Source organism: Oncorhynchus mykiss, chromosome 11 (assembly GCF_013265735.2).
Source record: "Oncorhynchus mykiss isolate Arlee chromosome 11, USDA_OmykA_1.1, whole genome shotgun sequence".
Taxonomy (NCBI): domain Eukaryota; kingdom Metazoa; phylum Chordata; class Actinopteri; order Salmoniformes; family Salmonidae; genus Oncorhynchus; species Oncorhynchus mykiss.
In genome coordinates this window covers 39,478,814-39,495,085 of record NC_048575.1, presented here as the reverse complement: position 1 = coordinate 39,495,085, position 16,272 = coordinate 39,478,814, and the positions used below count along the sequence as shown (strand labels likewise).

At 38.6% G+C, this 16,272-nt stretch overlaps 1 protein-coding gene across 9 annotated transcripts in view; it reads right to left on the bottom strand.

Moving 5' to 3' along the window:
• Positions 1 to 12,591, bottom strand: part of LOC110535687 (ataxin-2) — a 38,272-nt gene extending 25,681 nt beyond the window's left edge. For all 9 annotated transcript variants that reach the window (XM_036935446.1, XM_036935451.1, XM_036935450.1 and 6 more), the window contains exons 1-3: positions 12,112 to 12,591; positions 1,292 to 1,325; positions 951 to 1,010 (exon numbers count right to left, since the gene is read on the bottom strand). In XM_036935446.1, coding sequence (XP_036791341.1) covers positions 951 to 1,010; positions 1,292 to 1,325; positions 12,112 to 12,191 — 174 coding nt within the window. In that variant the 5' untranslated portion in view covers positions 12,192 to 12,591. The remainder of the gene's footprint in view (positions 1 to 950; positions 1,011 to 1,291; positions 1,326 to 12,111) is intronic.
• Between the last annotated feature and the right edge of the window lie 3,681 nt (positions 12,592 to 16,272).

The following is a 16,272-nucleotide window of genomic DNA, read 5'->3' as shown; positions in this document are numbered from 1 at the left end:
AATGGACAATGACCCCAAGCATACTTCCAAAGTTGTGGCAAAATGGCTTAAGGACAACAAAGTCAAGGTACTAGAGTGGCCATCACAAAGCCCTGACCTCAATCCTATAGAACATTTGTGGGAAGAATTGAAAAAGCGTGTGCGAGCAAGGAGGCCTTACAAACCTGACTCAGTTACACCAGCACTGTCAGGAGGAATGGGCCAAAATTCACCCAACTTATTCTGGGAAGCTTGTGGAAGGCTAACCGAAACATTTGACCCAAGTTAAACCATTTAAAGGCAATGCTACCAAATACTAATTGAGTGTATGCAAACTTCTGACCCACTGGGAATGTGATGAAAGATAAAAAAGCTGAAATCACTGAAATGTCAGAATAATAGTACATTCTGAAAATAAAGTGGTGATCCTAACTGACCTAAGACAGGGGGTTTTACTAGGATTAATTGTCAGGAATTGTGAAACTGAGTTAATGTGTTTGGCTAAGGTGTATGTAAACTTCCGACTTCAACTGTATGTGATGTAGTACGCAATTTTCGAGGACCCTTTTGTTTCATGAGCGTTACTTTCAGAACTACTGACTAAAAACTATACAAAAGTACCAGAGAATCATTTTAAAACAATGAGTAATCACACATGGCGTAATTATCGCAAGTGCAGATTTGGTGGACAAACATGTGACTATTTCTTGCTTGATATGCAATACAATGCATGTGACCCCTTCAGTGACTCGACAGCTCTTGTAGCGTTCTGTCATCAGGATTCCAGCAACCATTAACTAAAACTATGTCCAGTATTTCCCCTGCGCTGAGGAGTGGGGACAACTTCCATATATAGCTTGCTCTGCCTCCTCTGTCTATGGAAATGTGTCCTCAGTTTGGTTTTGCCAGCCTTGATCATGTATAAAGTGATGGGGGGTAGCTAAGAATAAGAAGAACAGGAGGGTACATACCACTACTGATGTCAAGACATGGACCATCCTCATGTTTGCATATACACCGTTGAAGACAACCTGAAAGACATTTTTTTTTTTTTTATCATAGAATTCAAACCTGAGAGTCCAAAACAAAATAACTCCAAAGAAAACATCTGCACTCATTGTGGACAAAGCCTGTGACAAACCGAGCAACCGAGTACGTACCACTGTGCTGTTATTTTTTCTCTCATTAGGAAAGAAACCAATAGTAAATAAGATACCGTTCAATTTCACAATCTAGGCTCTCCCCCAACTTCACCTGCCCAATACAAATAAATGGGATTGAAAAATGTAATAAATTATTAAACTTAACTTACTGCTGCCGAAGTACCTTTGGTACTATGCCGTCCCCTGAATAAAGAAAAACATAATGGTCAATATAATTTGTCATTAGGGCAAGTTTTACTAGAAATATGGCCTGCTCACTAGGTGTGCAGTGGTTACTTCACTTTAGAACAAACACACAATCATTTCCTTTTGGATTAGGAAATATGTGACTTGAATTACATTCATACTAGACCCCCGCATATGATGAGAGCTTCATTGTATATTATATGCATGGGTCTGGACTCCAAAGTGAAACATGACCAAAAACACAAGCATCGCTGGGACGTACTGTAGTCCTGCCAATAGTTCAGTCAAAATAGACTGAAATGCTGCTGAAATCAAGCCCATCGGGTTAACGGTAGTTCTTACAAATGTCATCTTTCAAGGGCACAATTGTACATAAGCAGCAGCGACAACGCCAAGGTTGAAAGCCCGTCGTCAGACTCTAAATTATCTTTGACCCAAAACCCCCATCTCACACGCACGCACCCACTTATATTACAACTTCAGAATGATTGCAACACTATTGCTGTGATTGTGGCTTCACAACAAAAAAGGTAGCAAGCTATTGAAGGCAATTTTTTTCCTGCAATTGTCGGTGCCAAAGCCTCCATCTTGCAACAAGATGTAAAAGAAAAACATTGCTTAGAAAGGTGGTGGTATCCAGACATAGCCTTGCTACATAATTGGTAACGGGACTTGTGATTCTCCATACCCGTTAGAGCACGTGTCAAACTCATTTCACAGAGGCCGAGTGTCCACTGCTTTTTGCTCCAACCTTGTACTTGATGAATTAAGGTCACTAATTCGTAAAGGAACTCCCCTCACCTGGTTGTCAAGGTCTTAAAAACAAAAACCCACAGACAGTAAGCCCTCCGTGGGACAAGATTGACACCCGTGTTAGAGGTTCACTAATGAAAAGCCTCGCAACTGTTTTCCAACTGTTATTGGCGATACTTTCTTTGTTCCCGATTCGGTGACCAGTTGCAGTTGGTTTTACAAAATCCAGTGAAAACTCAGCAAGATATTAAATCCACATTTTGCACAGAGTGAAGTTCCCTCACCATTTTAGCTGCCAGACAACTTGCATTTCCCAACATATTTGCAGGAACTAGTCATTTCCAGATGATGTGGACACATCAAAGACGATACAGCAGGGTTCCCCAACTGGCGGGCCACATTTTATTAGGCCCCTCAAGTTTTCTATTGGACATAAGAGTGTAAAAACACCAGCAAATCAACTCGAAGTGATAAGAATTTTGGAAATCTGTTCCAACGTATTCCCATGCATAATAGAGACATATGTGCTTGTATACAAATGTAAGCAAGGTTTGAAATGATTGTTTTTTGTTTGGGAATTTTTACGTTCAATTTGCAGTCTACATATTATTTGTAATCATGTTCCGGACCCCCTGACTATCCTCTCCAGGAAAAATAAGATTATTATTTATTTTTTTAAATCGGCCAGCGGCTGAATCTAGTTGATGATCCCTGCAGTACAGTATGAAGACATCACGAAACTGCTTCTTCAATAGAAGCGATGTCATGGCAACGTTAGCAAGCATGGCGCATAGGCAAAAACACATCAACGGGTCTTGCGGTCATTTCGTGCTGAGCTGCGCATGTGCAGGCCATCAAATGAAAGGCACTCTTTCAATATAAATTAGTTTGACAAAAAAATGAAAACATGCGTTTGTCACTTTCACAAGGTCGTTGTATTGACAGGTTCAGTTACTTAAGACATTTACTCGAATCTAGGTTTTGCCTATTGAATTAGAGAAAATATGAACTAGAGACTAATTTTTACTTCTCCCATTTACTTTCCAAACCCGTCTGGTCTGTTGAGTGCGCTTCTCGTGACATGTCCCTGAAAGTATTGCGATGTTGCGCCAAAGATGGTGGATAAATGAAGACAGTTCACTCAGGCCAATAACCATTGAAAAAAAATGGTCAGTTACTGTCTGCTTAACGGTTTTTTTTTTTTGTTTTTTTTTATTTCAAATCAATACATAAAGCACATGAGGGAACACAAGCATACATAGACTACAAACAATAGACAATCAAGCTAGGGGGTACAATATCACATTACAATTACACAAGGACCTTAAGGGACATGCATATACTTACAATTCTAACAGCTTTTTTGTTAGTAGAGCATTTAACTGTATTAAAATACAGTTCAATTTATTTTTGTAGGGTACGAAAATGTGGTTTTCTGTTTGTAAATTTACATTTGTGTATATGAAATTTGGCCAAAAGAATAATGAAATTAATTACATAAAAATTATTCCGCTTATTTCTATTGTATGTAAAGAATCCAAACAGTACATCTCTCCACAATAGTGTAAAATCTTCATAAATGTGTTCAATTATAAACCTACTGATGTCTTGCCACAGTTTTCTTACATGCATACAATGCCAAAAAAGATGCACAACTGTTTCTGGGTGGTCATTACAAAAGGAGCAATTTGAGTTGATGTTTTCCTTAAACTTCTTCATATAGTGGTTGGCAGGATAATATTTATGAATAACTTTAAAGGAAACTTCCTTAATTTTGTTAACAAGTAGGTATGTGTGTGGCAACATCCAAACTTTTTTCAAACAGATATTCTCAATAAATCCATTCCAATAAGGCATGACATAAGGTCATACAACATCCTGCTGAAACAAGGTTCGTATAGCTCTGTTGTTGAATGGACCAAAAGAGAAACAAATCTTTCCTACTGATGAGTAAACAGGGTCAACAGAAGGTAGGCTCTGAGGGTCAGGTCTTGACAGGTTCCTGAATAACATAGCAACACCTGAGGGAATGGCATCTAAAACAATTGCAAAATCTTTAGGTGTTACAGGGACCTTGTAAAGTGATAAAAATTCTTTATAACTGAGTAAAAGACCCTCTGCATTTACCAGTTGGCTCACCAATAGGATATTATTTCGGAACCAATATTCTAAAAACAGAGGTATTTTTATACAATATATCCCGATTATTCCATATATAATATCTGTGTGGAGAAAAATTGTGTTTATAAATTAAGGACCATGACAAGAAAACCTGCCGATGAAAAGCAGAAAGTTTCACTGGAACTTTGTCAATATTATAATTGCAAAACAACATGAAGTTAAGGCCACCAAAAGTAGAGAAGACATGATGAGGAATACAATTCCAGATAGAAGTGGGTCTTCTTAGGAATTGTTTTATCCAATTGATCTTAAAAGTATTATTTAAAGTAGTAAAATCCAGAAAATTCAGTCCTCCATTCTCATAAGTGTTCATTACAACAGTTTTCCTAATGTAATGGGTATGGTTTCTCCAAAGAAAGTTGAAAAGCATCTGGTCTATCTCCTTGCTTATTTTACGGTCAAGATATAAAGATAGCGCACCATATGTTAGTCTAGAGATACCTTCAGCCTTGGTTATTAGGACTCTACCTTTTAAAGATAGGTCCCTCTGTAGCCATTGATTTAGTTTCTTCTGTGTTTTTTTAATAAGAGGGTTAAAATTTAGTAAGCCTCTAGACTTCTGATCCTTTGTAATGGTTATGCCTAAATATGTAAGTTCTTCTTTTACTGGAATACCATAATATGAAGGTGTCGCACAATCTTTGACAGCCATGAGTTTACATTTCTTAATGTTAAGATATAGACCAGACGCTTTGGAAAAGGATTGTATCACATTGATCGATATGGGAATTTGGTTAGCGTCTTTCAGAAAAAGTGTAGTATCGTCAGCCAGCTGGCTTATAATAATTTCTTTACCAGCTATGGAGATACCTTGTACAGGACTATTATTTAAAGAATTTGCAAGAAGTTGGGTGATTAATAAAAACAGGTACGGAGAGATAGGGCAACCTTGCCTAATTCCTCTCTTTAACTCAAATCTAGGTGAGGTGCCATATTTCAATTTGATAGAGCTGTTACCATTTGCATAGAGTGTTAATAGCCTTACAGAAAAAATCCACAAAGCCAAGTCTCTCAAGGGAGTGGAAGAGAAACTGATGCTCTACTGTGTCAAATGCTTTATAAAAATCTAAAAAATAATATGAAGCTATCCTCAGTTATTAGGTCTGAGTAGTCAAGTATGTCTAATACTAGTCTGAAATTGTTAGAAATATGTCTGTTCCTCATGAAGGCAGACTGTGTTTCATCAATGATTGCATCCAGGAATTATTTAATTATTTTTGCAAGTAGTAAGGCTATTATCCTATAGTCATTATTAAGAAGACAAATTGGATGCCAGTTATCGATGAGCAGCACTTATTTTTTAGGCTTAGGTATCAGTGTTATTAACCCCTGACTCATTGTAGGAGGGAGAACATTGTTTTTAATACTCTCTAAAAAGACTTCAAATAGGAAGGGAGCTACTTGTTCAGAAAATAATTTGTAAAATTCTGATGTAATTCCATCAACACCTGGTGATTTATTGTTCTTTAGATGTTTGATAGACTATAATCTCTTCAACTTTGATGGATTCACCACACTGTTTAGATTCTATATCACTGAGAGAGTGAACATTAAAAAACATATCTGTGGAATCCTGACAATACGTAGAGCTATACAATTTTCTGTAAAAATTGTTACACTATTTAGTGATTCATTTTTGGTCATCTGTAATAACACCATCAATGTTTAACTTATGGATAGTGTTATTTTGTGAAATTTCTCAAGTCTAAAGAAATAGGATGAATTCTGTTCTCCCCCAATCCATTTTTTCCTAGATCTAATAAAGGCTCCTTCTGCTTTTAATTTATATATATTATCCCGTTTATTTTGTAACTCAATTGGTTTCATCTTCTCCTCCCCCGAGAGGTCGGCTGGGGACCTCTGAGAAAGGAAAGTTATCTTAATGATCACCTTTTCCTCCTCAGCTCTTCTGGTCTTAGCAAGATTACTACCATATTTTCTAAGGTATTTGGACACCTCAAATTTAAAGAGCTCCCAGTTCTTGCAATAAGATTTTTCTTCACAAGCCTTTTCCCAAAAGTGTGAGAGTAGATCTTTAACCTCAAATGTAACTATATCATTATTTAATAATGAGCTATTTAGCTTCCAGTAGGATGCTCTACCAAGGTTCGTATCAGGGGTAAATATTTTGATATCAATGTAAGCCTTAGCCTTATGGTCTGTGAGGGGAGTAGTACAAATATTTGTAGTAACACACTCACTATCAATACATTTGGATATAAGCCAAAAATCTATTCTGGATTGTCTGGAGCCTGTTTTGTTACTCCGAGTGAATGATCTTTCGGCCGGAAACCTCTCTCTCCAGATCAAAATTTTCCATAAAAAGTATTAAACCCAAATTCTGATTGGTTGGCCTACCTGGGGGCCATCTATCAGTTGAATTATCTATTGTAATGTTAAAGTCCCCTCCTATCAGTAATAACGAATTGGGAAATTTAGATAACCAATGAAGTATATGTTTCTCTATAGATTCAAGCAACTCATCATTCTCATGTTTGGTGTTGTACCCGTAGAAGTTACAGTAATGAGTGTAATGTAACGTAACTGATCACAAGACAAATAAAGTGACCAAAGGGGTCACATTCCGAGTGTAGAATATTACCACCAAAGGTATTTTTCATTGTAGTGACACCAGCAGAGCGTTCAGATCCATGGGAAAGCCAAATATCATTGCCCCACTGTGACCTCCAGAAGTTGGCATCAGCCAAAATTGAGTGAGACTCTTGAAAAAAGCAAAAATCTGTTCGAAATTGTTTAGCAAATAAAAATAAGGCCTTGCGCTTCACACTGTTTCGTAACCCCCTAGCATTAAGAGATAATATAGACAAAGACAAAACAGCAAAGATGATATAAAAGTACAAACTGTAGTAGGATGAGTCAAAGACGCAGGAGCAGTGAACGTAAACGATAAGGAACCGAGATCTGCACCATTTAAGTCAATTTAAAGTGAAAATAGCTTATTCCATAACCTTTGAAATTCAACTCAACTGGAAATTATGTTCAAGACCAAACCATGGGTTCTTGTAGTAAGAGAGACTAAAAACCCTCTTTAGTGTAATCAGGAACTATTCTGAGAAATAAAACAAATAATAATTTAAATAAAAGGGTACCTACTATTTTAAGTACATATGAAAACTGATCATAAAATAATTGAATAACAAAATGTTTTACATATAAACGTTCCTAAGACCTTTTTTGGAAATAAGTATTAATAACTAAATAGAACAATAACCGTGTAAAGCCAGAGCAGACCTGTATGCCATTTAAAACAGTATCTTGGTTACTGTATACATAAAACATAAATTCAGCTTTCAATCTTCTTCGTAATTTTGTAAACAAAATAGGTCTTCTGGTCATACAAGAACAAACTAATGAAATGAAATTCCTGAGTATTCCTGTAAAATAGTCACCTGATGCTTGTTAGGTAAACCACATAAGGAAAATGAGAATACCATGGCTGAAACCATCAACCTGTTCCTTCTGGTGATATTTTAGGGAGGAATATGGATTTCTGAACCGTTGATGAAACCTCGTCCTCCGACGAAGTAAGCAGCCTTCCCCTCACTTCGTGCTATCTTGATCGTTGGCCACAACTTGTTCTTTCTTCCGGGCTGAGATGCTCGTCGGAACGCATACCATGGCTCTGAAGGAAGGCGTTCTTCCTAGCAGCTTTCCAGACAGCATCCCTGTAGAATCTGGTAGTGAATAGGATGATGATACCCCTGGGTCTTGAATCGTTTTGCTGTTGCTTCTTGCCGAGGCAATGTACAACGTCGATGGTATCACCAACTTTGTTCTTTTCTGCAGGCAAAACTTCTTGGCAGATACGGATAGCCTCTCCTCGCACATCTTCATTCTCCACCTCTGGCAAGCCGTAGAGTCTCAGGTTCCATTTTCTTGTGTATTGTTCCAGATCAGTGAGACGTCTATGGTAGACATTGTTATTCTTTTCCACCCTTTCCACATTTTTTTCAACTTTTGCCACTCTCGTTTTCACATCATTAATTTCACCACATGCAAACTCCACAGTCTTTTTCAAGCCTTCGATAACCATGGTGTTCGCGCTTACCATTTTCTCAATGGCGTCACACCTGGAGTTGACGAGTAAGGAGAGGGTAGCCATGATGTCAGAGTTCATGTTGGGTTTTTTGGAGGGTGGAGGTTTGCACGGAGTAACCGGTGAAGAGGAGAATTCGTCATCTTCAGCATTCGAAAGCATGCTATTATCCATAGGCGAAGCGTAGTTATGGCAGTTGTCTATAAGCACGTTTCTCTCTTGTTGATTAGCAATAGAACGGCTAACTTCTTCCTTTCTTTTTTTGTCACGACTTTGCTTGGGCATGCTGAAATAAATGATCCAATTATCATTCCAGTCACAGGAAAAGTCTTATATCTTGAACAAATAAAAATAATAATGACTAAACTTTTTTTTTCACAATCTTTCTGAAGTTTGGTACGGAGCTCGGTAAAAAAAGCGTCTGTTCAAGCAGCCATCTTGGCACACTCCGGCTGTCTGCTTAACGTTGGCTATTCCATAGATGGGTTAGGTGACGTCATAAATTATGCGCAAGCTTCAATGGGGCATTAGTCCATGAGTTGATGTTATTCTGGATGGCCAGATAACTACCAACATTGACAAACTGCCACGTGGAAAATTGTTAAGTGACTCATTTCAGCTAGATTCATCTTGTTTTTGACTGATTTCATGTCAATGCTAATATGGCTAAAATCGCTAGCTAACAATGTATGAGAGACGTTCTCATTGTGAAAATGTATTTATGTTTTCAATAAACATTGGAGAAATATAGTTTACATGTTGGCAACCATCTAAGCCAGCCCAGTCTGTTTTGCCCCATAGTTTAGCAGGCTTCGGTTTTGTTAAACAACCAACCAACCCTTCAGTAGACACCAACGTGATAGCAGCTAGATCTGGCCTACTTATAAACTGAAACACATTTATATAAGTATTTAGACCCTTAGTACTTTGTTGAAGCACCTTTGGCAGCAGTTGCAACCTTGAGTCTTCTTAGGTATGACGCTACAAGCATGGTACACCTGTATTTGGGGAGTTTCTCCTATTCACCTCTGCAGATCCTCTCAAACTCTATCAGGTTGGATGTGGAGCGTTGCTGCACAGCTATTTTCAGGTCTCTCCAGCGATGTTCGATCAGGTTTAAGTCCAGGCTCTGGCTGGGCTAATCAAGGGCATTCAGAGACTTATCCTGAAGCCACACCTGCTTGTTTTGACTGAGTGCTTAGGGTCATTGTCCCTGTTGGAAGGTGAACCTTCGCCCAAGTCTGAAGTTCTGAGCGCTCTGGAGCAGGTTTTCATCAAGGATCTCTCTGTACTTTAATCCATTCATCTTTCCCTTGATCCTGACTAGTCTCCCCGTCCCTGCCGCTGAAAAACATCCCCCAGCATGATGTTGCCACCACCATGGTTCACCGTAGGAACGGTGCCAGGTTTCCTCCAGACGTGACACTTGGTTTCATCAGACCAGAGAATCTTGTTTCTCATGGTCTGAGTCTTTAAGTGACTTTTGGCAAACTCCAAGCAGGCTGTCATGTGCCTTTTACTGAGGAGTGGCTTATGTCTGGCCACTCTACCATAAAGGCCTGATTTGGTGGTGCTGCAGAGATGGTTGTCTTTCTGGAAGGTTCTCTCATCTCCACTGAGGAACTTTGTCAGTGACCATCGGGTTCTTGGTCACCTCCCTGACCAAGGCCCTTCTCCCCCGACTGCTCAGTTTGGCCAGGAGGCCAGCTCTAGAAAGTCTTGGTGGTTCCAACTTCTTCCATTTAAGAATGATGGAGGCCACTGTGTTCTTGGGGACCTTCAATGCTGCAGACATTGTTTGGTACCCTTCCCCAGATCTGTGCCTTGACACAATCCTGTCTCAGAGCTCTACGGACAATTATTTGGCCTCATGGGTTGGTCTTTACTCTGTCAACTGTGGGACCTTATATAGACAATTGAATTTACCACAGGTGGACTCCAATCAAGCTGTAGAAACATCTCAAGGATGATCAATGGAAACAGGATGCACCTGAGCTGAATTTCGATTCTCATAGCAAAGGGTCTGAACCTTATTTAAGTATCTGTTTAAATGTTTTTATAAATTTGCCAACATTTCTAAAAACCTGTTTTCACTTTGTCATTATGGGGTATTGTGTGTAGATTGCTGACAATTTTTTATCTTATCCATTTTAGAATAAGGCTGTAACCTAACAAAATGTTGAAAAAGTCAAGGGGTCTGAATACTTTACAAAGGCACTGTAGATGACAGCACGTTACACAGTGCAAACAAAACATATCTACCCACATGCAAGAAGCATATCTCACTCTGTACAAAACATGGATTTCATATCTTTGTGTTTTTGTTGAACCAAGGACATTTCGAAGATACTTTTTTTGCCAAATCGAGAACAAAGGCGGCATCACCAAGAACAGATTAGTTTTAAAATCTATGGCAGCGTATGTATAGGGCTTTCTTGTAACACCCAGTATGAAAACACATACTGAACAAAAATATAAACCCAATATGCAACAATTTTACTGAGTTAAAATAAGGTATTCAGTCAATTTAAATTAAAACAATTATGCCCTAATCTATGGATTTCACATGATTGGGCAAGGGCCCAACCACTTGGGTGCCAGGCAAGGCCAATCGGAATGAGTTTTTCCCCCAAAAAAGGGCTTTATTACAGACAGAAATAGTCCTGTTCCATCAGCTGACCAGGTGGTCTCAAACAATCCCACAAGTGAAGAAGCCAGATGTGGAGGTCTTAAGATGGCGTGGTTACACGTGGTCTTTAGTTGTGAGGCAGGTTGGACATACTGCCAAATTCTCTAAAACAATGTTGGAGACAGCTTATGGTAGAGAAATGAACATTTAATCCGCCAACAGCTCTGGTGGACAAACTTGAGACATCTGTGGCATTGTGGCCTTTTATTGTGTATAATGCCAGGTGGATGGATTATCTTGGCAAAGGTGATATGTCACTAATAAGGATGTAAACTAATTTGTGCGCACAATTTTAGAAAATATTTTGTGCAGATGTAACATTTCTGGGACCCTTTATTTCAGCTCATGACACCAACACTACATGTGCATTTTATATTTTTGTTCTGTATAATTATCACATTGCTGATTGTTGCAAAACGTTTTGCAACAAACCATTTACTCAAAACGGAAACTCAAAGAGTTTCTATTGGACAAAATCAGGTAGGTCCCTCCCAGTTTCGTTTGCTCCTTTTATTTATGGTTCTGAAATGGTAAACAGTTTCCGTAATGAATTACACCCCTGGCTTACAAATTTGTAGCTTGAAATAGCCGACTTATCCAATAATACCATTTGATGCTGATACAATGGCATGAATTAATGGTAGTCTGCTAACGTAGCCTAAATCTAGTGAAGAAGTTAGTTATGTAGTATATACGTTTGATTAGTTGCTGTATATACAACGTCTTGTCACAGGGTTATTCTGTGAAGCATTTGACACAGGACACAAACCAGCAACCACTGCTAGTTTACTAAATGTTCTCAATACTCGTTCGCTACTAACAAACAGATGGAGCTACCAAAATAACTAAGTACCGCAATACTGCTGGATTGTGTGTCAGCATGATTCGTAGGCCTAATTTGCTAGCTGGCTGGCTAAAAACTTGACCACCACCAACGACGTAGTAAGCAGTCAGGCCCCACTGAAATGTGCATTCACATAACACACGTTGACGTTTATCGCGGAAATGTCAGCTCCTGTAACTACGAGCATAATTAGCTTATGTTCATTTTCAAACGTTGGCATTATATTTGCTAACTAAAATGTCGACAATAAATCACCGACCTGCCCAAATTCTGTCGTCCGGCCCCAGCGGCAGCACCACCGCCGAGTTTGCGATTACCACCGGCCTGCTTCATTGACATTATCCCATAAACGACAACGTTTGCGGTGTGTTCCTAATATCTCAAAAACACTATACACTGTAACCAAATTATGAAAAGAATGTTAGCGAGCTAGATAGCGGTCATTAAAAAAAGCTAACGTCAACTTGTTAGTTTAGCTACTCGCGCATGTGATTCAAAACCTTAGAGGACCTTGCTAGCTATTAGCTTATTTAGCAAACAGCAGGCTAGCTAACGTATGTGTAATGCCTATTAAAATAGAACAGTTAGCTATCCTCTTTAAAAATAAATGACTTGAACCTCCGGTCAATTTATTTTTCGATTTGCTCAAACGGGATTTTCAGCTATCTCCGATTCTCTCTTCGTTGCTAACAGCGAAAGGAGCAGGTATAACGTACGCCGGCTTCTTCTTCTTTGAGGTTTGTTGGCAGACTCCGCTCAGCGTATTGTCGCCACCTACTGTACGGGGTTGTAAAACATCCCCAAAAACAAAAGATGTGATACACCTACTTTCCAGGCACAACCTGTTAAATCAAACACAACCTACGCCATTTGCTTGCGCATGTCATGATTAACTCTGATCATGCCCTCGAAGCAGGTGTTTGTTGGATATATTGTTACAGGGCAAACCGTGACAATATATCCAACAAACACTGGCTTCAAGGGCATTATCACTTTTATGCAACGGGTTACCAACATATTCAAATGATGATCGACATATTTTCATTAAACGTTATTTTTCTCAATTTATTCGCACTAGTTCATCTTTCCACAATATATAGTCCCGACACAAATCTAGGGGCGTAGGCCGTCATTGTAAATAAGAATTTGTTCTTAACTGGCTTGCCTAGTTAAAAAAAATGAAGGTTTGGTAAATAAAAAGAGACGCGACGCAGTCGTTCGTTATTTTTGTTCTGTATCTATAGACGCGACCCAGTCGTTCGTTCTAACTGTTCCGTTGCCATACTGACTGACTGGCAACGTTCTTATCCCTTGCTTGCTAACTAGCCAACTACGGCTAATTTACAATCATGTCAAAAAGTGCAGCCAGAATAACAGCAAAGTAGGCGCATTTGATTTTTTTAAGCTGTTTTCGAGTTAAGATTTATTTGGAAACATCCATAACAATGAGTTTATGATGTGCGACTTTGCCTGGCAGAAAAAAATGTGCTCTCTTGTCAGGACACAGTTCAGACAAAAGAAAGACAATCCATGGCCTTCATTTGAGCTGATTTTAATAAATTAAACCATACATTCGCGTTGTTATCCACCAACAGCTGACGTAGCTATGGCTACTTATTGTGTCACATGTATCTGTACATTCCCCTGGATTGTGCATTGGTTGAAATATCTGCTACTACTTCTGCTGCCTTGCTTCAGCCTTTTGGGTGTTGTGCCGAAAATCTCCCCTTGACAGAAGGGGTTCTGTCAAGGGGAGATTAAAGGCTGAAGCAAGGCAGCAGAAGTAGTATCTAATTTCCTTAATTTTGTGGCTATTCAAATACTTTGTGTGGCACACATCAGAGTCAAATACTTTATAAAGAACAAACTTCAGGATAGGGAACCGATATTTATAATTAATGTATGTGTGTTATATTAAACATAGAGGAGGGAGTAGGGCGGCACTTTGCCGGGGACGGCACCTGGGTGACCCCGGGTGCGGGAGAGCGCTGAAGAGGTGGGGTTCGCCCAGGGCGCCAGGCAAGCTAGAACCGCCACATACACTTGAAACAAATAGAAAACGAAAACTGCAGACAAAAATGCTTTCTGCTACTAAGATCAGTGAAATGTAGGCTAATCTGACAACGGGGTGAAGAGCAGAAATCTCAACTAGCAAGCAAGTCGCAGCAATGAAGAACGGGGGGATTCTTTGAGATGGTGCTGCAGTGTTCCCTGTTTTCGGCCAGGATGTTGCTTCAGCGTTTTCTGTCTGTCAGTGACGGACGCCTGTAGATATAGAGCGAACCTTCGTACCGATGCCCACTCACTGACATAATTAAATCAGGTTTTTATTTTATTAACTTGTCACATGCGCTGAATACAACAAGTGTAGACCTTACCTTGGAATGCTTACTTACAAGCCCTTAACCAACGGCGCAGTTCAATAAAGAGTTAAGAAAATAAAATAATAATAACGAGGCTATATACTGACAGGCTATACGAGTGTTGTGTTGTGTTGTTGTTGAGTGTGGTGTTGTGCCGAAAATCTACCCCTGACAGAATCAACACCGGTACCGAGTCAATGTGCGGGGGTAGAGCCATTGACCAGTTTCTGGACTGTGTGGTCCTGATGCTGTGATTTGTATATGTAATTGTTCACAGCCTATCAATGCCAAAAGAAACGGTGCAGAGGTAGCCTTAAAATAACATAAGATATATGCATGTTACGTACCGGACAGACGGCTAGCCAGCTATTCTCAAAATATTGGATTACCAATTTGAGCGGTGAAGTCTCAGTTTGCAGCACATTTATATAGACTGAACAAAAATATAAATGCATCACGTAAAGTATTGGTTTCTTTGGCTGAGGCAAGTAGCCTAGTGGTTAGACTGTTGGACTAGTAACTGAAAGATTGGAAGATCAAATCCCTGAGCCGACAAGGTAAAAATATGTTGTTCTATTCCTGAACAAGACAGTCAACTCACTGTTCCTAAACTGTAATTGAAAATAAGAATTTGTTCATAACTGACTTGCCTAGTTAAACAAAGTAAAAGATGCCAGACATTTCCATATCCACAATTTTTTTTTATCTCAAGTGTTGCATCCTTCCTCTGCTGCCTCAACAGTTTATACATTTTTATAAAACCTTTTAATCCAGCCTTTGTGGTTTGGAAAGTGTAGCGACTATTATTGCTTTGATTTATTTATCAAACAAACGGGGTTTTGGAAAAGTAGGTACTTTTCTCAAAACAATCCTATCTGGTGGATGTAAAGTGTAATTTTTTTCTACACATGGACTTAGAGCTTGATACTTCAGACAAGGAAAAATGATGGACAGATAATTAAAATAAGAAAATACCTTTATGAATTATGAAGCCTTTATATGCCTTTTTTCAATACATAATTATTTTGTTTTTATCATAAAATGTGACGTTAGCGACCAAATAAGTTCTCGGCAATTATCCAAAAACAACTCCTAAAACACCATTCCTTACCCAATAAGCTGAACAGGTGTAATGAATGCATGTAACAATGTGCCCTTAACACACGTTCTAATCACCTGTAAATGAACACTGAACAGGTGTGCATTTACCTTAGGTTGTTTTTTTAGTCTTTTAGTTTTAAATGGTTATTCTTTTGTTGTTTTTATCCTATTATGTTTCTTGCGTAGTAAATATTTCTGTTTTTAGTTTCATATTTATTTCCTGTGAAGTAAGTGAATTGTGTTGCATTCATGTCTGAAATGTGCTCTATAAATAAAGCCTGATTTGATTTATTACTTTGTTCCAGAATAAATGGGCTTTGGTTCAGGTTCTTCCTCCACTGCAGCTTCCTCAACAGTTTATTAATTCCTTTGTAAAAACAATATTTTCATCCAGGCTTTGTGTCTTGGAAAGGGTAGTGACTATTAAAACATTAATATAATGAAACAGATGTGGTTTTGGAAAAGTAGGTACTTTAGTCAAAACAACCCCATCTAGTGGATGTATAGTGTCATTAGAATGAGTAGGAAATCACTATTCAAGCTGGAGGAACATATTGTTTCTATAAAATAATGAATAAACGATGGAAGGGATTTGTTTTCACATGGCCTTATAGCTTGTAACTTCAGAGGCAAAATTGTTGAAGTATAGAAATTAAAAAAGATCAACTGTATTCGTGGCGTTGAACTCTAGAATGGCATTTACTTGTCATCAAAGGGAGCCTGTAGCGCAGTTTGTCAGTTGGACCCTTTTCTGATGTCAATGACAACAGAATTTGGTTTTATTACTCACAATAAAAAATATTAATAATACATTCTGAATTAACAAAATAAAAATAGCATTAAAAAAACAAACACAAAAAGAGCCAAATATGGATTACACAATGATTAAAGACACAGTATGCATCCCAAATGAGTCCATGGCCCAGAGGGCCAAATTTCACATTTTCACACATTTT